Source organism: Gopherus evgoodei, chromosome 10, assembly GCF_007399415.2.
Source record: "Gopherus evgoodei ecotype Sinaloan lineage chromosome 10, rGopEvg1_v1.p, whole genome shotgun sequence".
Taxonomy (NCBI): Eukaryota; Metazoa; Chordata; order Testudines; family Testudinidae; genus Gopherus; species Gopherus evgoodei.
Genome location: NC_044331.1, coordinates 25,999,460 through 26,025,905, shown reverse-complemented (window position 1 = coordinate 26,025,905; position 26,446 = coordinate 25,999,460). Strand labels below are relative to the sequence as shown.

General features: G+C 38.6%; 1 protein-coding gene across 4 annotated transcripts in view; it reads left to right on the top strand.

Annotated features, from left to right (window-relative positions):
* Positions 1–26,446, top strand: part of NEDD4 (NEDD4 E3 ubiquitin protein ligase) — a 121,523-nt gene that overhangs the window by 76,262 nt on the left and 18,815 nt on the right. For 3 of the 4 annotated variants that reach the window (XM_030578592.1, XM_030578594.1, XM_030578593.1), the window contains 16 exons: positions 5–55; positions 6,500–6,561; positions 8,770–8,872; positions 10,143–10,303; positions 11,056–11,173; positions 11,287–11,454; positions 14,127–14,192; positions 14,851–14,970; positions 16,499–16,702; positions 18,786–18,863; positions 19,135–19,189; positions 19,282–19,340; positions 19,893–19,958; positions 22,004–22,233; positions 22,889–23,010; positions 23,105–23,175. In XM_030578592.1, coding sequence (XP_030434452.1) covers positions 5–55; positions 6,500–6,561; positions 8,770–8,872; positions 10,143–10,303; positions 11,056–11,173; positions 11,287–11,454; positions 14,127–14,192; positions 14,851–14,970; positions 16,499–16,702; positions 18,786–18,863; positions 19,135–19,189; positions 19,282–19,340; positions 19,893–19,958; positions 22,004–22,233; positions 22,889–23,010; positions 23,105–23,175 — 1,734 coding nt within the window. Of the gene's footprint in view, positions 1–4; positions 56–6,499; positions 6,562–8,769; positions 8,873–10,142; positions 10,304–11,055; positions 11,174–11,286; positions 11,455–14,126; positions 14,193–14,850; positions 14,971–16,498; positions 17,958–18,785; positions 18,864–19,134; positions 19,193–19,281; positions 19,341–19,892; positions 19,959–22,003; positions 22,234–22,888; positions 23,011–23,104; positions 23,176–26,446 lie in introns of those variants that run through there. The other variant, XR_004002416.1, reaches the window with a different exon arrangement.

The window sequence follows — 26,446 nt, the reverse complement described above, 5'->3', positions numbered from 1 at the left end:
CCAGACAAGAGATGACTTCTTAGGTCAAGTGGATGTTCCTCTTCATCAATTACCGGTTTGTATTTAAGATGACATAAAGCAATCCTGTTGGCATACACAATTATATATTATTCATTGGGACAAAGATATAGCATCAGTAGACTTTATTAAATTCTGCCTTTTCTAATCTTTTGGCACAGATCTTTCTCAGAACTAAAATAATGCAACCTAAACAACGTTATGCTTACATATGGGCTTCTACTAATAAATATGAATTATCCTACTCTTTTTATTCCTGAAGAAACTGAGGTTTGATGTTCATACCCAAAAGATTGGACTGACTCTTGTTCTTATTTCTCATTCTAGTTTCCTGTAAAGTACAGAGGACATTTAGAAGGCTTTCTTTCTGATTACTCTTAATTTTAAAAATCTTTATTTTTAAATACTTTTTATTGAAAACAGACAGAAAACTGACACAGTAAGAAGAAATAAAGTTTAAAGTAATCTAGTTGTGTACATTTTTTATTCTGCAGTTTTTCATCCATTTGCAAAACCTTCAGCTTTAAGGAAACTTAAGCAGCAAAATTGGGGATGAGAGGAAAATAAATTAAAATGACTAATGTTTCCACTTGCGTATAGTGCCTTCATCCAAGGATCAGAAAACTTCACAAATTGCTAAAGAAATCTTGAAGCAGCCATTTAAAAGTGGGAAAACTAAGAGAGAGAACCCAGCCAAGAGCAGTTGTTCTTCTTCCTGCCTTGATGAGCTGTGTTGAACTTGGTAAAAAGACACCAGGCTTCACAGTAATCCCAGCCACATAGGATGGGGCAGGAAGTACAATGTTTGAGGTGGTGCCATCTCAAGGGGAGACATTTCCATTGATGGGAATGTGGAGGCAACAGCAGTTCCCACAGGTCTCTGAAGACAAGTGATATCAGACTTTTTTTTTTTCCTTCATTCAGTTTGGACTCTATGTATTCTTCTTTGCTGATTAGCTGTTTGTTTTGACCTTTTCTCACCCATCTTCCTCTGTAACTCTGTGTTCTCTATTCTCAGCCTTTGCTTTCCTCGTCTTCAATGTCACATGTACTTCCTTTTCCTACTCCTTTGCTCACCCACATAACACTTCTTTCTTCTTTTAAGTAAGACTTGAATTAACATTTGCCAGCTATCATTCTGACTGTGTAACTGACATCTTTCTTACACTCATTCGATTATAAGCTTTGAGTCAGGGATTGTCTTATACAAACACATAAAACCAAAATACAAGGAGACATCAACACTGAGGCCATTGGGTGCTATCTAAAGACAATAAATAATCCACACTGCAAAGTGATCAGAGTCAGCAGTAGAATACTAGGCCACCTGCACCTGCATAGTCAAAAATTTGTTATAATATTTATAGAAATACAAATGGTAGTGCCATTGTTTCTCCTTTTTTTTTTTTTCCTTAAAGTAAGGCAAAATTACATTGAGGGCTACAAAATGCTGCAGGCCCTTGAGGCTTTGCAGGTTCAAGATAAGAGATGAGACTCTCCCAACTCCCAGTTTATTCAAACAAAGAAAAGGTTGGCAGATTAAATTGGGTTTCACTTAAGAAAGAAGCATATTAAAATGCATAAACCTAGCCTTTACTGAATCTTTCTTATGCTCCTTTTCCCTCTTCATTCCTAGTCTTTTCTTTCTCATGATTTTCCCTTTTTCCCATCCCAACTTGTGTCCCAGTCACACTGAAAATATAATAATTTTGCTGAACCACTTTTTAAAAAAGATTCTCAGCTACCACGTGTTGACTGATCCACAATGACCAGTTAAAAGCATGTTTACAGTTCTAAAGCCCTCCTTCTAGACTAGGTCAAGATCTAGTTCTTTAAATGTTACCTGTGAATAAAAGGAATGCATTCCATATAGCAAATACAATAGTGTATTCCTGTTCACCTTGAAAGTAAAAAGAATTCTCAAATTTTGTGCTGTTAGACACTTTATTCTGTGTATCTTCCCATCTATGAAATGCAAATACCACAACTACGGGAGGCGAGAATTAACTGGCTCTAAAATTCTTTAGACCAGTAGATGCATGGTCTTAGCTCTAAATTTGATGAGTATTTTGGAATACAGAACACAGAACTGATCTATTACTGATGTCAATAGTACTAAATTACCCTCAAAAGAATACCATGATGAAAGTATTATTGGGATAACAAGAACTATGCACAAACCTCTCTCTCAAGTTCCAGTTAGAAAGAAGATACTTTGCTATTGGAAAAACTGAGTTCAGAATGCTAGTTGCAATGCTGTGTAGGACATGGTGGCCTTTGTTTTTGAGGAGCTGCTCGCCAGCACCTCTAGTGAAGAATGAATAGACAAAAGAAAGAATGCAAAATGGAGTTTATTATAACAGAGCACGATATAGTCTGATCGTCATTACGAATGGCAGACTTCAAGTTTTAGGGTTATGTCTTCAGTGAGTGTAAATCCAGTGTAGCTGCACTGACTTCAGTGGAACTATGCTGATTTAGGACAAAGTAATAGTCATAGAATTAAGGATCTGGCCCTCATATCACTTATGCATAGACTTAACTTGCATAAAAGTGAGTTATACAGATGCACTCAGAATAAGCCCCATTGACTTCTGCAGTTGCTGATTTGTACATTAAAAAGTAGGGCTGTTGATTAATCACAGTTAACTCAGGCAGTTAACTCAAAAAAAAAATTAATTGTGATTAAAAAAAAAAGTACTGCGTTGAATCACACTTTAAATCACACTGTTAAATAATAGAATACCAATTGAAATTTATTAAATATATTGGATGTTTTTCTTCATTTTCATATAGTAGTCCGTGTTGTAATTGAAATCAGTGTACATTTATTACAAATATTTGCACAGTAAAAATGATTTAGAAAATAGTATTTTTCAATTCACCACATACAGGTGCTGTAGTGCAATCTCTTTGTCGTGGAAGTGCAACTTACAAGTGTAGATTTTTTTTAAATGTTATTTATTTATTTTGTTACATAGCTTCACTTAAAAACAAAACAATATATAACTTCAGAGCTTACAAGTTCACTCAGTTCTAATTCTTTTTTGGCCAATTGCTAAGACAAACAAGGATGCATGTCCTCTGGAATGGTGGTTAAAGCATGAAGGGACATACGAATCTTTAGCACATCTGGCACATAAATATCTTGCGACACCGGCTACAACAGTGCCATGAGAACTCCTGTTCTCACTTTCAGGTGGTGTAAAGGAGAAGCGGGCAGCACTATCTTCTGCAAATGTAAACAAACTTGTTTTTTGAGCAGTTGGCTGAACAAGAAGTAGGACTGAGTGGGCTTGCAGGCTCTACAGTTTTACATTGTTTTATTTTTAATGCTTTTTTTTGACATAATTCTACATTTGTAAGTTCAACTTTCATGATAAGGAGATTGTACTACAGTTCTGAGAATCATAGAATACTTGTATTAGGTGAACTGGAAAATACTGTTTCTTTTGATTTTATACAGTGCTTGTGATCAAAAATAAAGTGAGCACTCTACACTTTGTATTCTGTGTTGTAATTGAAATAAAGATGTTTGAAAATGTAAAAAACATCCAAAAATATTAAATAAATGGTATTCTATTGTTTAACAGTGTGATTAATAGTGATTACTTTTTTTAATCACTTGACAGCCCTAATAAAAAGTGATGGTAGAATGCTTCTTACTTTCAGAGACTGCTAATGGGTTGTTTTTTAATACTGTATCATTTCTTTAACAGCAGTAATGAGATTTTCAGGGCAATAGGTACTGGATATTCTGAAAAGATAACAGCATGGTAGCTTTTCCTACATACTGCAAAGAACTCGTGCACTAGAAAAGCCCTCTGGTCATCTTATTGCAACAAACAGTTGCAACTTCTTGTTTTAGTCATCTGAAATTCCTCTTACCGGTGTAATGAACTTCTTTTGCTCTGTAGTGTCTTTAAAAGCTGAAAATCATTTCCATGTGCAGCAGAATAGAACTGTCTGTTATACTGTTACATTATCTTCATATTGATAATTGTCTGCCATAATTGATTACGCTTGAGATAAAAAAACTTTCAAAAATATGCTTATAAATATACATGAAATTAAACTGCCTTCATATATGTAGTTTGCCATTTAAACTGTTTGTGCAATTATCCAGTTCACATATGCAGTTAGATATCCATTTATGCAAATTTAACCCAATGTGGAGTGTGACTTCAACATTTTTTTAAAATCCTATTTTATATTAGGCAGGGGCTGTCCTTTTGTTCTATTTGTACAGCAGCTAGCACAATTGCGTTCTTGTCCATGATAGGGGCACCTAGGTGCTACAGTAAATACAATTAGTAACATTGAAAAGGATACCTTGTTTAATCCTTGATGTTCTTTTCCATGTTAAGTTATTTTCAGCTAATTTACTTTACACTTTTTGCATTTCTCAGTTTGGACATGGAAAACAGCTTCTAGTCAACTTCTGTATTTTCATGCATTCCCACAATTCTGTAATGTATATATTGCAGATATTGCGGGGAATATTGTAACTTTAGAAAATTCTCTTTTTACTTAAATGGAGTACTTCACTGGGACTAGAGCTCTGTAAATGTGTTTTACAGATTTGATTCTGATCCTGCAAACATTTTAAACACAAATATGCATTGTGTTTAGGATTTGAGGGTAAAGATGTTTTCTGTCTTCAAGCTGAGTGCAATTCTAAAATTTCAGGATTTTGAGATCATTTATCTAATGGTAAGATCATCAGATCCCTAATTTATACTGATAGAAGGCATTTGAATTTAGCTTAAATATCTGAAGTATCAGAGAGAAACATTTTTTCTTTCAGAACATCAGTGCAAAGATACCAGATTCAGAAAATACTTTGAACCCATGCTATTAGATTTGGGCATAACAAGATGTTATGTGTTGCCTGAAATCCTGGGCTTGGTAATGGTAAAATCCTAGAATTTAGAGATCAAAAAATGTTTTCCTTTTGAGATTTATTTCATGATCTTTTGAATTATGTTTACTATTTCAAATTATAGAAGTGCAAGCATCTCTGTACTATGTATTTTGACCTCTTGTAAATCAAAGTATAAAATTTTAAGGCAAGAGCAACAATTCCTTGTTACAAGTCTTTTAAACAAGGAGACATTATATTTTTGGAAATGACTTTGTTTGACATAACCAAGTACTTACATAACCATAAATACTCCTTATCTATCAGGTAAGTAATGTATAAATGCATTGCAAATAGATATAGATACATACATTATAAAATGTGAAAATAATACATAAGCAGTTTCACTCACATTTCTCCCCCAATACATATCCCGCGATCGATTAGTGCTAATAAAGTTTGCACTTGTCAGCCTGATTAGTTAGCATATAATTCAGAAATCTGTTTCTTCTAATTGTGTTATTTACATTGTCCTCAATCAGTTTCTAGATCTATTTGGGCATGCATCATTCACGCTAAATCTGCTAAGGAGCCCAGAAGCCTTTGGATACGCAATAGACAGGGTCTTTTTTTGAAGTACATGCCTGGATAGATGGTACTATTTTTTTCCCCCTTTAAAGCTGGAACAGTTCTATGTGAAATCATTTTTGACCGAGTGGGGTACAGATACAGTACATGTGTACATTCACTTCTCCCCCTCTCCCCTAAGCATAGGATACAAATGATTAAAAATTATTATTGAACTAGTTTGGAATTATTCCCCAGAAATTTTGAACAGCCTATCACTTGGTAAACATTTGTGTCAGGCAAGAAATTCAAAGTTAAGTCTCTCACACTTTCGTTATCACATAGCACTGTAAAATCAGACATTTATTGTAATGGTTACAGAATAAGTGTCAGCTGTGACTTACGTGTTGTGATTTTTAAAGAGTAAACTATAGATGTAATGTTTAAGATGGCCCTTTGCATCTAGCAGAAGGTAGAATTAAAAAAAAAATTCTCTGTGTACCTGTGACCTCCGCTATATCGCTGTAAAGTTACAGCTGAATATGTAATGTGCCTTGTGGTTTCTGGTGAGTCAGATTCACTTATGTGCATGAGAAGCCAGAGACTTGCAAGGACTCATAATGTTTTGTTTGCTGTTTTGTGGGTTCTCTGGCACTAGAGCTGGAATGCAATTATTAAATCTGACCTATATTTTTTATTTGTAAAATATTGTGTGTGGGAAGGATATGGTAGCACTTGTATTAAATGTGGAGTATTTGAAAATCGCCTCTGTTCCAGGCTAAACACAATTGCCTCAAACTTTCCCTCCTCCCGCTTCCCCCAAGCATTAGAAACTATACTGTGAGGGAGAAAGGTCAGAGTGTTTTTTTTCTTCAACGTGAGAGAGTCAGACATTAATATCTTATTCTACTAAAATCTTTTTGTTACATGAAGAAAATGTCTGCCCTCTTAGGGGTTGGAGGCGAAAGGAGGCTTAGATTTAAAATATTTTTGAAGATGCAAATGTTTGATTTTACAAATTAGATTTGACAAACAAACATTGTTTCATTCCAGACAGAAAATCCAAATATGGAGAGACCATACACCTTTAAAGATTTTGTTCTTCATCCAAGAAGGTCAGTAAATATAAAAAAAAAATTAAAATATTAACTTTCATGTGCAAACTGTAACTTGCTATGAACTGTAGCTTCTCTATGTACTTTTGTGTCACCATAGTATCTGAGCATCTCAATAAAGCAGTATATTAATGTAATAATAAATCAATGTTGGCACTTGTTTAAATTTCTGAAGACTAATTTTAAATTATAACATTTTTTTTTTCAGCAGCGTGTGAGATAAAGTTCCTGAGGCTAAAATAATAACATAGTCCACTAGTAACTGTTATACATGACATCGTAAAATCACTACCCAGTATTATACCATATTTGAACCAGTTTAGCTGTCAACTGTATTCTCCTCTAATCTAGAAACGATGTTCTTTTTTGTGTGTGACTTAATCCAAGTAAGTAGCATTTGACTGCAGTTAAAAATATTATTTATTTTTTCATTTGAAAAGTATTTAGTCCTATAAGCATGTATTACGGAAGCCAGAATTTAAAAACACACAAACAGTGTGAACCTTATTATTCTATCCCTGACCCAAACACTACAGTTTTCATCTTCTTTTCTAAATCCAGGCACTTAAGCTACAGAAAATTGAACATTGCTTAATTATTGCTGACAATGTGCCTACATTTAATAAACACAAACTTTTTAAGGATATATGGATGTTAACTTTTTCCAATTGATTTCTGTTTAAAAATACAGCTAGAAAGTCTTTGTGCTGTAGTGGAATCTTCGTTTCTTTTTAACCAACTAGGAAGTAAGGGTAGTATTTCAAATTCAAAAGAATAAATGAATGTCATCTCCAAGTTAGTCTCCTTTCAGAGTTAGGAAAGGCATACATATTTTTCTTTTTTTTTGCAAACCTATGAAAAATCCACACTTGCTCTATTCGTAAAATCTCCTCAAGTACCGCTATTGTTATTCACAAATCTACCTCAATATTCTCTCCAGGACATGAGTTTAACAGTGCTGTACAATGGAAAGGCAGTGCCACAGATATAGATGTGCTGTAAAGCCAGCCAGTCAGTCAGTAGGCAAATTAACTAACCCCATTTTCAGAACTGTGCTCAAATGGACCTCAACAATCAATAAACCAGGTTAGCTAATTCTCTAAAAAACAAAAAAGATTAAAATTGGTATGAAAAATGTTATTTTCACATTCCTAGTATTACTGCAGCATAGCGCTAAATACTGAAAGGTAATATTAAGGTTTTGAGGAGAAAACTAGGCATGCAGAACTGAGTGTTCCTCTAAATAGAAGTTTTTCAATGTGATCTACACTAAACAGTAGTTCAAATACTGGCTATCAGTAGTAGTGGTGGTGGTATACCTCTTAGTTTTTGATCAGTTTGCATTGCACATTGTGGAAACTTTCATGAGAGCAAAATGAAATTGTCTTTTCAGTTCACTTAATAAATATTATGACTTACTCCCCCCCCCAAAAAAAGGGTAGAAATATTTCACTACCAGTGTATAATTGTTGCTAATTAGTTATTACTTTGAAATAGAAGTTATAAGTTTCTTGGCACTTCAGATTAAACCTGTCTATAATTGTAAATTTTCAGTAACGTTATTTCACCATAACACTTGAAGTAATAAAACTGTTTCAACTAAATTTTCACAAAAGAATCTTTGTCACATGCTTTAATGAGAGAGCTGGCAAATTCCTATTTACCTTTGAAAAATCTGGTAACTGGTTTCTCTGGTTGCACTACTCTTCCTCACCCCAAGAAACTTATACTTTTTCAGGATTATAATCAGGTAAACTTGATGTATTCAAGATATATTGGAGCATAAGCTTTTGTGGGTTAATACCAGACTAACACGTCTACCCCTCTGGTACTTGATGTACTCAGACATCCACCATATAGAGATTTTTGATAACAGAACTAAGTAGGCTTCCTAATTAAGTATTTGTGTCTTTTAGGTGGCTTGTTGTGTGTTACAAAATTTCAAGATTATTTCAAAGCTTTCTATTTTACCTTGAAAGTATCCCAATAGCAATTTTCACAGTAGATGCCAATCACCATTGCTTTGATAGCAAAAAAAGTACAGATTATTTTTCAGACTGTTTAAACCAAATTGCATGGTTTTTCTGTATAGGATTTGTAGTCTGACCGAAAGTTACCAAAATAATCTTGTATTTTTCACTAGTGTGACAAAATGGTAACAATTTTATTTAATATCATTGCAAAATAACAATTTTTTCTCTTCTGCAGTCACAAGTCAAGAGTTAAAGGTCACCTAAGATTAAAAATGACATATTTACCTAAAAACAATGGATCTGAAGAAGAAAACACAGAACAGGTGGAAGACCTGGAGGTGAGAAAACTGGTGCTGAAGAGCATATGGTCTGACTTGTTCTTGTAACTCTAGCTAATAAAAGTTGTTAGGCATAAAAAAATCTTTTAAAAATGATGAAGCTACAAGCAACCTTCTAGAAATTTGATAAATCAGTTAGTTTGGCATCAGAAGGAGATCCAAAATTCCTGTACCATCTCTTGTTTAATTATGATGTTAAAGCATTCCCATCATTTTTTAAAAATTGCTTCTCACCTTTATATAGCTGTAATTCTGCAGGAAACAGACAGCAGTTTTAAAAATCTAAGTCAACACATGATGATACAAGCAAAAATATCTGCTGACCTCTCGCTTTATTGTCTATAAGTGCTTGGGAATAACATTTTCCAGTATTTCCATCTTCCTATGTATTATTGTTAACCAGTCATCATAATGATAATCTGTTCTGTTACAAAAACTTGAACTTTATCCAGTGGAAGAGAGTTTTCTTTCTTTAGCTATTTTATTTTCTAATTATTTAGTAATTACATCCAATTTAGATGTAAAGGTCTTTCCCCCAACTCTTCAAACAGCTATTTCAACAGCACAACTTCTGCATGTATAGTAAGACAGTTTCTGTTATAAAACCCATACATTAAGCAGATACACCTACTACAGATATATGGAATGGAACCTTGCATATGAAACTCCTTAATTTTAAAATCCATTGAGTGTCTTTCCTATTCCCAAACCAGAAAATAACTTATAAGCTTAAGTAGTATTAAGCTTAAGGTGCTACAGTAATACAAATAATAAAAACAGATACTGCTCCTCCACTTCTCTGTATCCATACAAGTTTAAATTTAGTTTGACAATACATTTTAAAGTGGCTGGGCCCATGGTATGTACATGCTGACACTGAAAAACAACTAATAAAATGCATTATCAAGGACTTCCTGGGGAAAACTAAATGGTGTGAGAATTGTAGGGAGGTGTACAATCCAGTTCCACTGTAACATGTCACTTAACGTTTTGTTAGTGCTGATTGCCATCTTAAAATACTTTAAAATCAATCCATGTCCTGTAGACTTCTCAATATAAAATGTCTAAGGGATGCACTTAAAATCCAGGAGTGAAGATAGCTTAATACTTTATTTTTCCATAATTATCACAGAAGATGTGATTTTTTTGATAAGGTATTGAATAAGAGGACAGTGGCTTGATATACTGGGACATGTCTCCTTTTACAGGGTTAACATTAACTAAGTAAAGATACTTAACATTCATTAGTTATTAACCTTGTGTCTCATAGCCTGGCTGGATTATATTGGACCAACCGGATGCTGCTTGCCAGCAGCAACAGGAATCTCCTCCTCTACCTCCAGGCTGGGAAGAAAGACAAGATATCCTTGGTAGGACCTACTATGTCAACCATGAATCTAGAAGAACACAATGGAAAAGACCAACTGCTCAGTATGTCCTCTGACTTTTAAGATTCAAAATATACTTTACTGTGACTGGCAATTCACTTTTGTCATTCTGTAGAATACTGCAAGTCAGGAAATGAATAGCTCAGGAATTAGTAGTGGAGATTTTCATTTTAATTTTTTCTGTATGTCTACATTTCAAATAAAAAGTGTGTTAAGTCTGATTAGCTAAACTATTTTAGTTTACTGCTGTTTGAGCCAGCTAAATAAAGCAAGTTAGCTAACCCAACTTAGCACCTTCTATTTACAGTGTAGACCTACTATAATGACCAAAAACATTGTTATACTTTGGCTGGTGAGCAATTCAACTTGCACAGTACTCAGTCCATTTTCCAAAGTGACGAATATTCACAATATGTATTTCCTGCATAATGGAAACTACTTGTAGTCTCAGCAGAGACTAATAATGATTGTGCATGGAGAAGAAATTCCTTTCATGCCTCTAAGACTTCTTCCTCTTTACCAGTAGCAGCCACCTCAAATCCTGCTCATGTAGTTTGCATAATCTCTCCTTCCAGCACATGAATTATTAAAATTTTTGCTATTCGGTTCCTTTGTTTGACTCCTCCTTCTGCTCCCTATTTCTCTCTACTCTTCTGCTTTCTCCTGAACTTAAGTTCATTTTGAGCTTCTGGTTGCTATTCCTATTGGCAAAAGCAATGTTTTTGTTGCTAGTCTGGTCTATTACAAACTTTACTGTTGGTACTGTTTATTGTACTATTGCTTGCTTTTGTTCAGGGATAATCTAGCTGATGTTGACAATGGTAATATTCATTTGGAGGCACAGCATGCATTTACCCATCGGCGACAGATAACAGAGGAAGCAGAAAATCTAGACAACAGAGATTCTCCTGAGGTAAAAACTGTATGGGTTTAAAATACAAATCAGTGTTTTCCTGTAGTCAAAAGGTTTGATTTGAGGTTTTGTAACCTAAAATATACTTTTTTTTTTTTCCTCCTGAAAAAAAGAGCTGGGAAGTTATAACTGAAGATGAGGCCACTATGTACAGCAATCAGAATCTTCAAACACTACTGCCACAGAGCAGTTCTGATATGCAGTCTCACCTTGCAGAAGAATTGAATATCAGACTTACTATCTCTGGGAGTCCAGCCACTGGCCAGTCAACTTCCTGCAGTGTAAGATAGTGATATTTTTCCAATTGTTTTAACATGAATAGTCAATCTTCAAATTATTTTCCCAAAAGCCAATTCTAACCCAAATTTCTTACAGCAAATATTATATAATATCACTTTGTAGTTAGTGTACTGAGAAACTCTTAAATTGAGAGGGGAATACGAGTCCTAATTAGCTTTAACTTTTTTTTTAATTTTGTCAGAGCTAGAATCCATATTTCAAACCAAGAACATCTGTCATTTAACTTCATTTCTAGCAGAGGCTTAAGGATAATCTTGGTATACTAGACCTACTCGCCAAATAAAATGTGTTTTTCATTTTTCCTCACTTTGTTTTTGTAAATCAAGACTTTTTCCATGAGACCTAAAGTAACATCTGCATTGAATTACCTGAGGTCTGAAATCTAGCTTCTGTTCTAGCTATCATGCTATTTAGAATACCACCAAAAAGTACTACAGAAGGACACTTCTAGAACTGTACTTAAATTTACAGCAATACATTTTTGAGGAGATATCAATACCATATCATTTTCCTCTCACGTGGGGTAAACTTGAGAGAAATAATTTACATTACTAAGACGGCTAAGTCAGGGGTTGGAGACAACTGTGTTGTAACCTGATGCATTTTGAAAAATCCCCATACCATTAAAAGAAGCTTACCCAGGGAGGTAAGGTGTTCTAAGCCATCAGAAATTTGGGGTTTTAGAACTTTCACTTACATCTGTAGCCCTTCTGATTGTGAAGATGCCATTCCATATATGAACTGAATGTAAACTGATAGTATTTTTGTGAGTCTGTAGACAGGCATTTCCAGTGCTGCTGCTCTTTGCTTTACTAGCTAACACAGTATTCATCGTGGGGCTTGTCTACACAGTGGGGTATCACACACTAAGTGGTGTGATTTCTAAAGTTCACTAATGTGTTGTGCATTAATTGGCCTGTATTAGATCCTGCTGATGTGCTTTTAGATACTTTAAATATTTAGTGAGCCACTAGTGGGGTTTACGCACACCAATTAATCTGCAACATATTAGCGTGCTTTAGAAATCACACCCCTGTAGTACACATTACTCTTAATCTCTGCAGTTCAGAATCCTGTGGACAGCAGTGAAACTGTCACTTCATAGTCATATTGTGGCTGCTGGGAAGTCTGAACAGGAAAAGAGGCAGATGGTAAAGTTATTTTTAGGGAAAGGTCGGGTGCAGAAGATATCCTGTGCACCCCCCCCTCCCAGAAAAGAAGAGGTATAGAAGTAGAGCTTCACTCTTTCTTTACAGTGTCCAGAAGACTAAAATAAGGAAGCTCTATCCTTTCACAGCAGTTATCAACCTCTGAAGGGATTTGAAACAAAGCCTGCTCAGTTTCAGCAGCTGGAGTATATATGCTAGTAATATGACATGCTGGAGTACGGTCCAGTTAACATCACTGTTGGAATTCCATCACCTTACTCAGAAACTAGATGACTTGCACGTTGCTTCCTTAGTACCGTATATACTCATTCATAAGCCGAATATTTTTGGTAAAAAAGTGACTCATCCAAGAGTGGGGGTTGGCTTATAAACAGATCTACACCAAAATTTGATGATATTAAACTCTATGGAATCATTGAATTGAATATCAAATATAGAGATTGGCAGCTTTTGGCACGTGGCCCACCAGGGTAAGGAAGGAAATGGCGGCCAGTACATCCCTTGACCTACACCGTTTCCTGACACCCCCATTGGCCTGGAGCAGTGAACTGCAGCCAGTGAGAGCTGCGATCAGCCGAATCTGCAGATGCAGCAGGTAAACAAACTGGCCCGGCCCACCAGAGTGCTTACCCTGGTGGGCCACATACCAAAGTTGCCAGTCCCTGATCTAATACATTGTAGTTTTGTTTACTTGGAGCGTCTGCAGGCATGGAGCTCTTCAGCCCCCTGTGGCCACAGTTTGCCATTCCCAGCCAATGGGAACTGCAGGAAGTGGCACCACTTCACGCAGTTCCGAGTGGCTTGGAACAGCAAACTGTGGCCACAGGGAGCTGAAGGGCTCCATGCCTGCAGATGCTCCAAGTTAAACAAAACGTCCCAACCCCCAGCGGCTTACCCTGAGGGGCTGGGAGCCAAAGTTTTCCAACCCCTGAAATATAGGGTCGGCTTATGAAAGGGTCATACAGTTTTTTGCTATTTTTACCTATCCATTTTCGGGGGTCAGCTTATAAACGAATGGGCTAATGAATGTGTATATACAGTAGTTTTACTCCTCTACCTAATAGGTGTCTGGTGGTAAATTTTGGGGTCCTTAACATGTCAGAAGCATGAGTCTAGTTACAGGAAACAATAGCAATTTTGTAATAGCTGTGTCCTCAGGCTTAGCTGTATTTTATAAATAAAATACTTAATGTGACTGAATGGTAACAATTCTAGTATCTTAATGCCTGTATATCAATTCATAGTCATTTGCAAATGGCATTAACTTCACTAGGTTCTAAATAGAAGTGCAAGTAGTAATAGACTCCATGAGCAGATGGTTAATACCTCTTACAATATTTTAAATAAACATTGTTTTGCTGAAAAAATGAGGCATCTTGAATGAAAACTGAATATTTTCTTTGTTGCATTATCGTTGCATTGATTGGTAGCATCAAAAAAGCAACAATCATAAGTGATTTACAGTTCTCTTTCATAATTTCAAGAACCATTCCAGCAGAAGAGGTAACCTGCAAACATATAGAGTTGAGGAACAGCCTGCACTTCCTGTGGTAGGTTATTTTCCAAAAACCACACGATTTTGTAAAGCGCAGGAATCTGAAAATTCACTACTTGTGAAAGAATTTTTTTACCATGGGTAAAGTATTGAAACACAGGTGAGATTTGGCCTTCAGCTTCTGGCAGCTATCCTGACAAAATCAGTTTGTGGGTCTTGCAAGACTGGAGTCCCAACATACGGCTTCCATCTTCCAAGTTCACGTTTTTAGTTTAATGATGGATTTAATGTATGGTTGTAGCCTGGAGGAGGGAAGTATTTTAACATGTAGATGTGAGAGTTGTTTGTTTTGTTAAATTAAATCATCTTGCTTTATCAACAATACAATTCTAGCATATGTGCTCCCATACTCCATTGCAGCTTCGTAGTAACTTAACAGCCATAAATTCTAGGCTAAAACAGCCAAACCGAAAGATTTTTTTTAAACATATTTTCCATCGACTCAGATGGTTGTTTTGAGTGAAAAGGATGTGGTTGGCTTCTATGGTTTCATGTTATCCAATATGGATTTAAACATCTTTACTGTGTTTTACCCACTATTTAAACAACTAAAAACTTTCCCTGTATGACTTCTGATTTGGGGAAATCTGATGGATGAAGCTTATTTGCTAGTCAGTAATTTCCTACAGTAATATTTTCCTCTTTAATTTTAGTTACTCTCTGCTTCATCTGGATTACCTCCAGGTTGGGAAGAAAGGCAAGATGAAAAAGGAAGGTCATATTATATAGATCACAATTCCAGAACGACTACCTGGGTAAAACCTGTTGTGCAGGTATTTCTGAGTTCTCTCCATTGTTTCATTCATATATCCTGGAATGAAAAGATACTAAATTGCTACTACTACAAATCAAATAATCTTTTTGAATACACTACACAATGATGGAACGTGTCTGGAGACCCATTCGGTGAAACCAAAGTCTGAAATATATAAACCATGTTAAAGACTAGTGGTCAATATGTGAGGGTAGGGGGCTGGTATTTTTCATATGTTAAACCAGTCCTCTTTATTATTGCTGTATTGCATGTTATTTTTATCAATACTCCAGAACAACCCTTTGTTCCTCAACTCTCCTGTAGTCCTGCTTCAAGAACTTTTTAAGGAAATTCTTATTGCCTTAAATTTTTACATGGAGAATCTGAATATCTGACTGTACTGGAAATTATTCTGTTTTTTTTATGTAAATGTCCACATCTATCAAATGCATTTTAATGTATAGAACCTCTTGCATTAAGCAATACAAGATGTATAAATGGGCCAGGTAATCATGCCTTGAAACATCTTAATATTGTGAGGCCTTTAAGACTGCAGTAAACTTTGAGACCTTAATCAGTGGCTATCACTCAGTTTTGCTGATACTCGGTTTGAGCAAATCTGTGTAGTGTGTAGTAGTTACCTTATGAAAAAGTCACCACCTATCAAAGATACAGGTACTCCAATAGGAAAAAGTATGTTGATCTCCAAGGTTTAAAATAGCTTTCTTACCTACCAATGGGAAGGGAGTCCCAGTCTACATAACATGATACATGAAAGACCAATTTAGAGTACACTGCTCCCCCTCGTGACAACTTGAAGAGAGTCAGCCTCAGTACAACTACAGCAATTAAACATAAACTGATAATAGAAAGTTGCATTTGGAGCTAGATTTGGAGTACACTTTCAACACTCTGTTCTGAGCAAAGGCATTTATATCTTAAATTTCTCATTGGAAATAGTGTAAATACTCTGTTACAGTGTTGATTGTCATACTGCTTCAGAGATAATACTGCATCTCTTGTGAGAGTAAGAGGGACTCTGTCACTGGGAACAACAGGGAAGCAAAAGTAGTTTACATTAATAGGAATTTATTATGTTCACTTGAGGGTTTAAATGTGCCATTGGCATTTGTATCTAATTTTGACATGCCTGCAATGAGATCATACTCCTGTAGCTATCACATCAGTCAATTACTTGATTATGTTGTCAGATTGAATTGAATATTGAGTGAATTACATGGAGAGTTTAGTAACAGGAGAGAATTATTTGGGAGAAGCTTATTTTAACAAAGTATGTTTGAGTAACAGAAGGGTTGAGGAACACTCTCTGGAATAACAAAAATAATGGAAAAACTCAGAGTAACTATATTTAACTTGCCTGAGTATGAAGGTGTCTCTTTACAATAAACGTATTAGGACCACTCCATTCACATCTCCAAAAGCCCTTGCTATTTTCAGCTTTAACATGAATTGTTTACATTACACTGGCTTTTGTGTTCAGTCCAAAATGTACATAACTTTATTTTTCTTATCTAATATAATGGTAGACTACAATAGAAACAAGTCAACTATCAACTGTCCAAAGTGCTCCAACAGGACGTCAACCACAAACCTCAAGTGATTCATCAGAACAGTCTTCTAATCAACACCCTGAAGTAGAGCAAGGATTTCTCCCTAAAGGCTGGGAAGTCCGACATGCACCAAATGGGAGACCATTCTTTATTGACCACAATACCAAAACAACTACATGGGTAACTTGCTTTCAATTCAAAAGTAATTGCCTAAAGTCAAATCCTGGCCCCGTTATAGTCAGTGTCAAAATGCCCATTGACTTAACTGGGGCCAGGATTTCATCGCACATCTTTTTTCAAAGTAGGGTTATCCTATTGTAGATTTAACGTGTTAGTTGGATGAGTCAAACTAGTGCCAGTATCCTATTTATCTTCCTACCTCATGCAAGAGGTGGTATACTGTCAACTTCTATCATTGGATCAGCAAGCAGGTAAGAGGGCTCTGTAGGACATATCAGGGTTGGCAAAATCAGGGGACAGGAAGGAGCTAGCGCTGCTGCAATGGAAATATTGGGGAACGCTAATTGTATGTTTCTGTCCCCCTAATATTTTCTGCCTCCACAATATCTCATGGAGTCAAGAGCAGAACTCTGTTTCCACACACAAGAAGGTGGAGGTGGGAGAGGGATCCAGAGGGAGGAGCTCCTGCTGCAGTGCACAAGATCAGGCTGTCTGCCACAGAGTGGGTAGGAGCAACTCTCCTCTTCCCTCCTTCCAGCCATCGTGGGTCCCAGTGGAGACACTCGGCCCGAAGGAGGGGCAGGAGCATGTGCCCAGCCATCAGAGCTAGATGGGAGTAATGGGGCATCAACACAGGGCTGCCTGAAGGGATGGGGAACCACAGTACACCAAGGAACTGCTGTAGGAATGACAATAGGAACTGCTGGGAATACCTCTTCCGAGCTGGGAGCTGACTGTTCCTCTTCCTACCCCACCAGCTGCCCAACCAAGTTTCAATAGCTCCCCCTCTTATCCCTCCATTCACAGCAAGCTTCCACCTCCTTGGAAATCAAGGCTGATGTATGTTGTTGAACACACATGCTAAGAAGAAATTGATTGAAGCAATCTGTCTTGCAGCTGCGAAACCTCTATATTTTGGCAGATAACTATCCTACAGCAGTTCTGTAAGACTGTTGGAGGTGGTTGCAGGCATGGGCTGTTAATGGAAAACACCTTTGTAAACTTCAGGCTTGTCTACGTGGGCAAGCTAGCACTCAGTGAGCTAGAGTGTAAATTTAAAGCACACTCGCTACACTGACTTCCCATGTAGGTACTCTTACTGTGTACTAAGGGCATGTCTACACTTACCGTGGATAAGTGCTGTGGCAATCGATCCACTGGGGGTTGATGTAGTGGCTCTAGTGAAGACCTGCTGAATCGACCGCCAGTTGCTCTCCCATAGACTCCTGTATTCCACCGGAACAAGAAATATAAGGTAAGTGGATGGGAGAGTTTCTCCCATTGACCCAGCCTGGTGTAGACACCGCAGTACGTCAACCTAAGCTACATCGACTCCAGCTATGTTATTCACATAGCTGGAGTTGCATAACTTGCAGCAGGTCCTTAGGTCGACCTAAGAGTAGTTTAGCTAATACACTTCCAGAGTGCATTAAATTAACGTGCACAAAGGCATTCTTACTGCTCAGTAAGACTGTCCACATGGGGAGTTAATGTGGTGTAGCTAATGTGCACAGCTGTAAATCTTACTACCGTGAACATACCTCATGTATACAATTCAGGTTGTGCAGGGTATCCATGAATTTTTAAAACTACAGCCTGCAGTACAAATGATCTTAGTGAAGCAGGCCTTAGTGAATAGTTTAAATATTTGAAGATCCAAACCTTTCCAAACAGCGAGTTAGGGCTCTTTTCAGGTGGGAGAGAAACATTCAGGTTTAGGTAGTAGATTCAAAATGAAGAGTAGTCTCTTCTTGGTTGCGGAAGAATTTCACTCAGAGAATCAAGGTGTTCCAAAGACATTTTGTGGAATGGTTAAGCTGATTCAGTTGCTCTTAAACTAAATTGGTTTCATGAATATTGTTGCTAATAAAATGAGAATTTAGATAAGCCTGGAAACTTAAAGGTGACCATAAGGAACAGGAAAACTGAAAATTTCTGTGACTCTAGTTTGGCGAGGGAATGTGTATTAATTGTCTAGCTCTGAGTAAGAGTAGTCTGTCTTGGTCATTACAAAATCAGGAAAACATTAAAGTAGCATTAATCCTTTTCTCTCTGTTAAGAAGTGTTTTTTGTGTTTTCAAAGGAAGATCCAAGATTGAAAATTCCAGCTCATCTGAGGAAAAAGACATCTCTAGATCCTGTAGATTTAGGCCCCTTGCCAGTAAGTGAAATTTTGTGTGTTTGTTCTGAGGCTGATCTAATTTAAATATTTAAACTAGGTTAGTGCAAACAAAGTTATGATACACTTTTAATATATTTAATATAAAGTATATAGCCAACACTCAAATTTTGAATCACATTGCTGAGACTTCAGTAATTATAACTTGATATAATATACAAATACTGCAATTCACCTATCTTGATTAAATTGTTAGCATTTGTTGTAGACAGGATATAGAAGAATTAGTATTAAAAGATTACTCTTCTTACAGCCAGGATGGGAAGAGAGAACTCACACAGATGGAAGAATATTCTATATAAACCACAGTATGTACAATATAGTATCTCCTTGTAAGTTATGTAATTCATTACTGAATCAGATCTAAATTGGTGACACTAACTTAAAAAATGTCTTGCAGATACAAAAAAAACACAATGGGAAGATCCTCGATTGCAGAATGTAGCAATATCTGGACCAGTAAGACTTTTTATAGAGATTTTTATATTTTTGAAAAAAATATTAACAGAAGTTAAATGAAATTTTACCACTATTCTCAAATATTTAGTCTCGAATGCCTGATTTCTGTAGTGCTTGAACATAACAGACTTGAGAAGGCATATCTGAAAATGAAATATCTGTATTTCTAGATCTGTTATCCCTTAGAAATAATCTTTAAATGAAGAAGAAACATTGAGTCCATATGAAAAGCAGAGAATTTCCTCAATAGAGAAAGCAATATTTTTGAAGTTACTGATCAACTCTGTTTGTGTGATATTTAGCTGTGCTGTGCAGAATAAAATGAATTTAATCTTTGACCTAACATAAGCTTGCAGAAGATGAAACTTTTTCTTTAAAAGAAATTTATTTCTGTTCCAAAAGGAAACTAACTTCCTAGCTGTGATACTTAATATGACAGATAAAACTGTCAGCAATACTAATTGCAAATTACAATTTCAGACAGGATTTCAGTTTTAAAATATTTTTTTTTTTTTAGTAATGAGGTATCTTTTTTTACTTGTTTGTTCGAAGGCTGTGCCTTATTCCAGGGATTATAAACGAAAGTATGAATTCTTCAGAAAGAAGTTGAAGAAGCAGGTTAGTGGTCTATTAATACCTTATAAAACCATGAAAAACCTCTATCAATATAAACTCAATAGGCCAGATTTTCCAGTGCTTACTCCATTGCAAGAGCAACATATGAGGGCTAGAAAGCAGCCAGATCAGGCAGCTGACAGTTTTTCCCGTCGGGAGCTTTCGGATGGCATAAACCCAATGTGCTTGACCTCTCCCTCTTGACACTAGCATAAAGAGCATGTCGGGGAGGGGTAGGGGGAGGAAGTATGGCTGTAGCAGGCTGTGTTCTGATAACTCTCAACTAACCTAAGAGCATTCCTAAGGCTATTATAGCCAGTGCAGGAAGTCTGGGTAGTGCAGAGTCTCTGAGAATCAAGGAGCCATAACCAGCTCCTTGGTGGTCATGATTTCCCCCATCCCTACCTGCTCCATCTTTGTAAATGTGGATTAAGGGCTTGTCCACACAGTTCAGCAATATGGACTAGAGGGATGTTGATACTGGAGTATGTTAACGTGCACTTGAGAACTTTTAGTTTGTGCCATCAGGGACTACATGGCCCAGTTAGTGTGCAACATTTTGGTACATTTTAAAATTCACATCCCTCTAATGCACTTTACCACACTGTGTAGACAAGCCTTAAGGTAGGGCCTGCATTGAAAATGACTGAACTTATTGTATGTGCTCTGTTGAAAACTGAAAAAACAAAGTGAAAATTTTGGTGCTAGGGTGCCATCTGATATCAGGGCACTTGGTTTGATAGCCATACTAGGCATATCATTACCTGTATTCCTTATGACACCGAGAAGAGATTTTTGATAGTAGATAATTGTTTAGCACAAAAAGGCATAAGATAGCCAGTGGTTGGAAGATGCAACTAAACAGCTTAGACTAGGGGGAAGGCACTTGTTTTAAACTGTGAGGGTAACTAACCATTGGAGCAACTTACCTAGGGATATGGTGGATTCTCCACTATGTATTTTAAATCAGGGTTGGATGTCTGTCTAAAAGATATTGTGCAGCTCAAACAAAAGTTATGGGCTTGATAGCATAAATTATTGGGAGTGACTCCATGACCACTATTATTCAGGAGTCAGACTATAAGATCATAATGGTCGTTTCTGGCCTTAAAATCTCATGTTTACCACAAGACCAAAGTTACACATGTTCAAAGCAAAAATATTGTGTGGATTATGAGCATGAAGCAAAAATGAGTGGCAAGAACAAGCTGACATGCAAATAATATTAAATAATGTATGCAGATTGGCCAACCAGAACATGTTTTTTCCATCAGTATGAAAAATTTAGGTTAGATGTACTTCACTTGTGAAAGCAAAATAACTTCCCTAACCTTTCAAGCTTATGTTTTCTGAACAGAAAAGCAACTGGAAGAAATTCTACATGAGCTATACTTCATTCTGTTATGTGCACCTGGTCTAGCAAGCCCAGACTGCATTTTATACAGCATGGTCCTAATCTGGGAAGTGATAGTGAGCTCAGCCATGCAACAGAATCGTATCTGTTTGTGACAATCATATTCCTTAAGAATGAAATAAAGTGTTCACTGGTAGTCTTATTAATCACCACAAACAAACTGGATTTTTTTTGTAATAATATGGGCCTGCATGCCATATGCAAAAGGAGAGGAAGATCTTAGGGCAGTGAACTAGAAATTGGAATAATTAATAGAAAAAGCCTGTGAGCAAAATGCTTTATGAAAGCAGATGAAATTAAAATGTTTGAGGTTAGTCTGAACGAATGATGTAATTATTGTACAGTATTAAAGCATTATACACTTGGATATGCTTTTAACAACAAAGCAGATGCTCAATCACAGTAAATATTTATTTTAACATACTACTTCCTTAATGGGGAGTAGAACTTGGTGTACAGGACTCTCCATGCTGGTCAAATCTTCTGAAAATAGCCATCTTTTCAACCATATTATGTTGCATATCCACAGAACATACTATTGAAATAAAGTGGCATGCATGTCATCTTTTGATTTTTGCACGGCCAAGTGCAGTGTTGATTATTCAGGTCTCCTATTTTTCTTATTCCTTTTCAGAGTGATATTCCAAACAGATTTGAAATGAAACTTCACCGTGCAACAATCCTTGAAGATTCTTACAGAAGAATTATAGCTGTAAAGAGAGCAGATTTCCTTAAAGCAAGACTCTGGATTGAGTTTGATGGTGAAAAAGGCTTAGATTATGGAGGAGTGGCCAGAGAATGGTTCTTCCTTCTCTCTAAAGAAATGTTTAATCCCTATTATGGATTGTTTGAATATTCTGCCACGTAAGTAAAAAGGAAAATACAGGTTGGGGGAAGTAGCTTCAGTTTAATCTCCAACATGAACTTAAATGCTGCAAATATTGTTATAATTTTAAGGAAGTTTTGGTATATGCTACTGTTGGCTCAGCAAGAGAATATTGTGCTGTCCCAGAAACCATAGTGCTATATTTTGCTATTAGTCTGAAAGGAATCTTCATAGTCTTCGTACAGACAAGTGTCAGTTTGCAGCCAATGTCTCTGTTCCTATAATTTTTTATAACATTCATGATTGGCTATATATTTAGAACAAACAATAACATTTCTTCTTGAATTAATGCTGGTGTCCATCCTGACTTTACAGAAACGGCTGAACAAATTTGTTCAGCCAAGAGGGATTTAACAGTAACAAACAAAACACACAGGGTGAAACCCTGATCCCATTAAAATAGTTTTACCATTTTCTTCAGTGGGGCAATGACTTTACTGATGGTTTCTGTTGGTGTTTTGAAACTTCAGTCCTATTAAATTTACTGTTGCCTGCACTTAACATGCTTTAATATTAAATTAGTAACTCTATAAACCACGTGGTTTTTATGAGCGATACTAAGATTTCTTTCAAATCATTAGCTGTGGTAATTGTTCATGCAAAATTTTGCAAGTGGTGTTTTCTTCCTCTTAGGGATAACTACACTCTGCAGATAAATCCAAACTCTGGATTGTGCAATGAAGATCATCTCTCATACTTCAAGTTTATAGGACGTGTAGCTGGAATGGCCGTTTACCATGGCAAGCTGCTGGATGGTTAGTATTTATTCTGCATAATACAGTATGCAGATCAATATTGTGGTTTTGAATTTGATTTTTCTAACTTGAATACTCTTTTTACTCTTTCGAGGCTTTTTTATTCGACCTTTTTACAAGATGATGCTTCAAAAACCAATAACACTTCATGATATGGAATCTGTGGTATGTAAATTCTGCTGCCATCATGCATGTTAAGTTTTAGTCTTTACACTAAAAGTTTTTGAATACTAAATACAAATGTACACTTTGAATCCTTAGCTCCTCGCTTTTTAAAACGAAATACGGGTAAAATTTTCATAGATGTTGAAGTGGCTTAGAAGCCTGAGGCCCACAAAAAGTCACTGGGATGTAAGCTACTAAGTCATTTAAGCTCACTTGGAAACTTTGAACCATCTGTGATGTTCACTTAAATTATTTCTAGGACAGCAATGTGGTTTAATGTCTTATCATAGAGGACCAAGAGTTGGGTTTCCTGTCTTATTCCTAGTTCACTACTTATTTTCTGACGTATGATTATCAAAAGCAGTATATACCTTCCACACCAGGATATTGGGTAGCTTAATTAATACAAAGTATTCTGAGATGCTTAGAATAAATGTCATAAATGCAAAGTGTTGTCTTTTATTACAGTTTTTGTTCCCATAGTAATAAAGGTCTTACATTAAGGTTCCTTTGGGTTCCATCTTTGGGAACTAGATGGCACATTATGGAAAATATTTTTCTAGTAACAGCATCTGGATTGTTCATGGGTCCCATCTAGAACAGTTGTTTTAGAGTATTCTGTTTAGAATACACTATTCAGTGTCACTGTTCTTTTCTGTAATACATACGGTTAATATACACAGAATAGTAATATAAATAGACCATTGGCAGTATCATGTATCTGGAATCTTTTTGTTCCAACAGTAACAAAGGTCTTGCCTTAAAATTTCATCCTTTATGGGATTCCATCTTTTTTTGTACTATTGCATGCTCTGAATGCTTTACGTTCTCAGACCCTTTATAGTTATGCCTAGCAATATAGGAGAGAAGAATACTCCAGAAAAGGCTAAAATGTAAGGTCACAACATTGTGATAAGATGTTTTGTACACAATCTTATGTTCTTCTTCGAGTGATTGCTCACATCCATTCCAGTTAGGTGTGTGTGCCGCGCGTGCACGTTCGTCGGAAACTTTTTACCCTAGCAACTCCAGCGGGCCGGCAGGTCGCCCCCTGGAGTGGCGCCGCCATGGCGCCCATATATAACCCTGCCGGCCCGCCCGCTCCTCAGTTCCTTCTTACCGCCGTGTCGGTCGTTGGAACTGTGGAGCGCGGCATAGCTGTCCTCCACGTCCCTAGCTCTCCTAGTTATCTATCGTTTATCTCTAGTACTATTGTAGTTGTTAATTAGATTGTTAAGTAGTAGTTAAGTTAAGCAGTTTGTAAATAGTTCTTCGCCGGGGGCTTAGCCCTTCCCGGCACCCGGCGCCAGGCTCATGCCTGTTTCGCCGGGCTTCAAGCAGTGTGCGGCCTGCAAGAAGCCCATGCCTACCAGCGATCCCCACGAAGCGTTCCTGAAGTGCCTGGGGGAATCGCACAGATCCGACAAGTGCCGCATCTGCAAGGCTTTTAAGCCAAGGACAAAGAAGGAGAGGGATCAAAGACTCCGAACTCTCCTTATGGAGGCGGCACTTGACCCGACGGCTTCGCAGGCCGCGATCTCGGCGCCGGCACCGGATCGCACCGGCACAGAGAAGACTCCCCGGCACCGACCTTCTCCGGCACCGGAGACAGAGCCAAGGCCGTCGAAGTCCGCTACTCCGGCCAGGCAGACCCGGCTAGAGCGCCCGGCCTCGACATCAGCCGCGGCGCCACCGGCACCGTCGACTCCGGGCCCGGCGGGTCCATCGAGTCCGGTGCCACCGAGCTCCCCCATGAGATCTGGGGTTGAGATGGTGGTCCCATCCACACCGGAGACCTTCGCCTCGGCTCGGGACCTCATAGCCCTGACTGAGCCCACTCGGCTGCCACCCCCGGTACCTCCGGTGCGGGTCGTGTCCAGAGGCAAGCCCATGATGTCGGCACCGTCTCGGGACTCTCGTTCATGATCCAGGTCCCGACGTCATGGTCGCTCCAGATTCCGCCGCCGCTCGCAGTCCCGGCACCGCTCCCCTCAGCGGTACCGGTCGCACTCGCGGCGCCGGTCGACATCAACACGATCGCGGTCAGGCTCCAGCCGCCGATACCGGCACCGCGATTCCAGGAGCAGGTCCCGACGTTACTCGCCGCACCGGTCGACCTCCCAGCACCAAGCTGGTGGCAGGTCCCGGTCCCGGTCGACCTCCCGGCACCGAGCTGGTGGCAGGTCCCGATCCCGGCACCGAAGCAGCGCCCGGTACCGATCCGGATCCCGGCACCGTGACAGAACCCGGTCCAGATCCCGATCTCGGCACCGATATGACTCCCGGCACCGGTCCCCGGCACCGTGACGATCCTCCGTGCCGACCCGCACAGACCCTTACCATCCAGGGTCGGCCCCACCTTGGCCCTCTAGACAGCCGTCCGTATCCTCACAAACGGACAGCGGGTATGCGCTGGGCACCGACCGGCAGGCGGCGCTGTTCAGTGATCCGCCGCAGGAGGACCAAGGCCCACAACAATGGGGATTCTGGACACCCTGGGCATACCATCAGGCCCAGGGCCCCCAACAGCTCCCTGCTAGGCCGGCGACTGCGGAGCGTAGGGCTCCTGAAGCCTCGTTGTCTCGCCCCCCTCCCTCCCCGGATGGGGAGGAAGGGTCCAAGCAACAAGACTCCGCTTTGGCTCCTGAGGCAGAGGCGAGGGCTGAGGAAGACCCACAGTTAGACACTCTCTTGCCTGGGGTCTCCTCATCCTCCTCCCCGGATGAAGCGGTGGCTGGTACCTCCTCCAACAGCCCCCCCCCCGCTGGATCTCAGGCGCACCAAGACCTCCTCAGGCGATTAGCTCAAAATCTGAGTCTGCAAGCCGAGGAGGTCTCGGAGATAGAGGATCCAATTGTCACCATCCTCTCATCTGACGCTCCCACCAGGGTCGCCCTGCCCTTCATACGAACCATCCAGGCCAACGCCAACACCATCTGGCAGTCTCCAGCCTCCATTACTCCTACTGCGAAGGGCGTCGAGAGGAAGTACATGGCCCCTTCTAGGGGCTACGAATATCTCCATGTGCACCCGACTCCGTGTTCCCTGGTGGTTCAATCAGTGAACGATAAGGAGCGTCATGGCCAGGAGGCTCCAGCCCCCAAATCCAGAGAAGCCAGGCGGATGGACCTCCTCGGCCGTAAGGTGTACTCGGCTGGGGCGCTGCAGCTCAGGGTCTCCAACCAGCAAGCCCTGCTGAGCAGATACGCCTTCAATTCCTGGGTGGCAGCAGACAAATTTAAGGAGCTGCTGCCACAAGATGCTCGCCAAG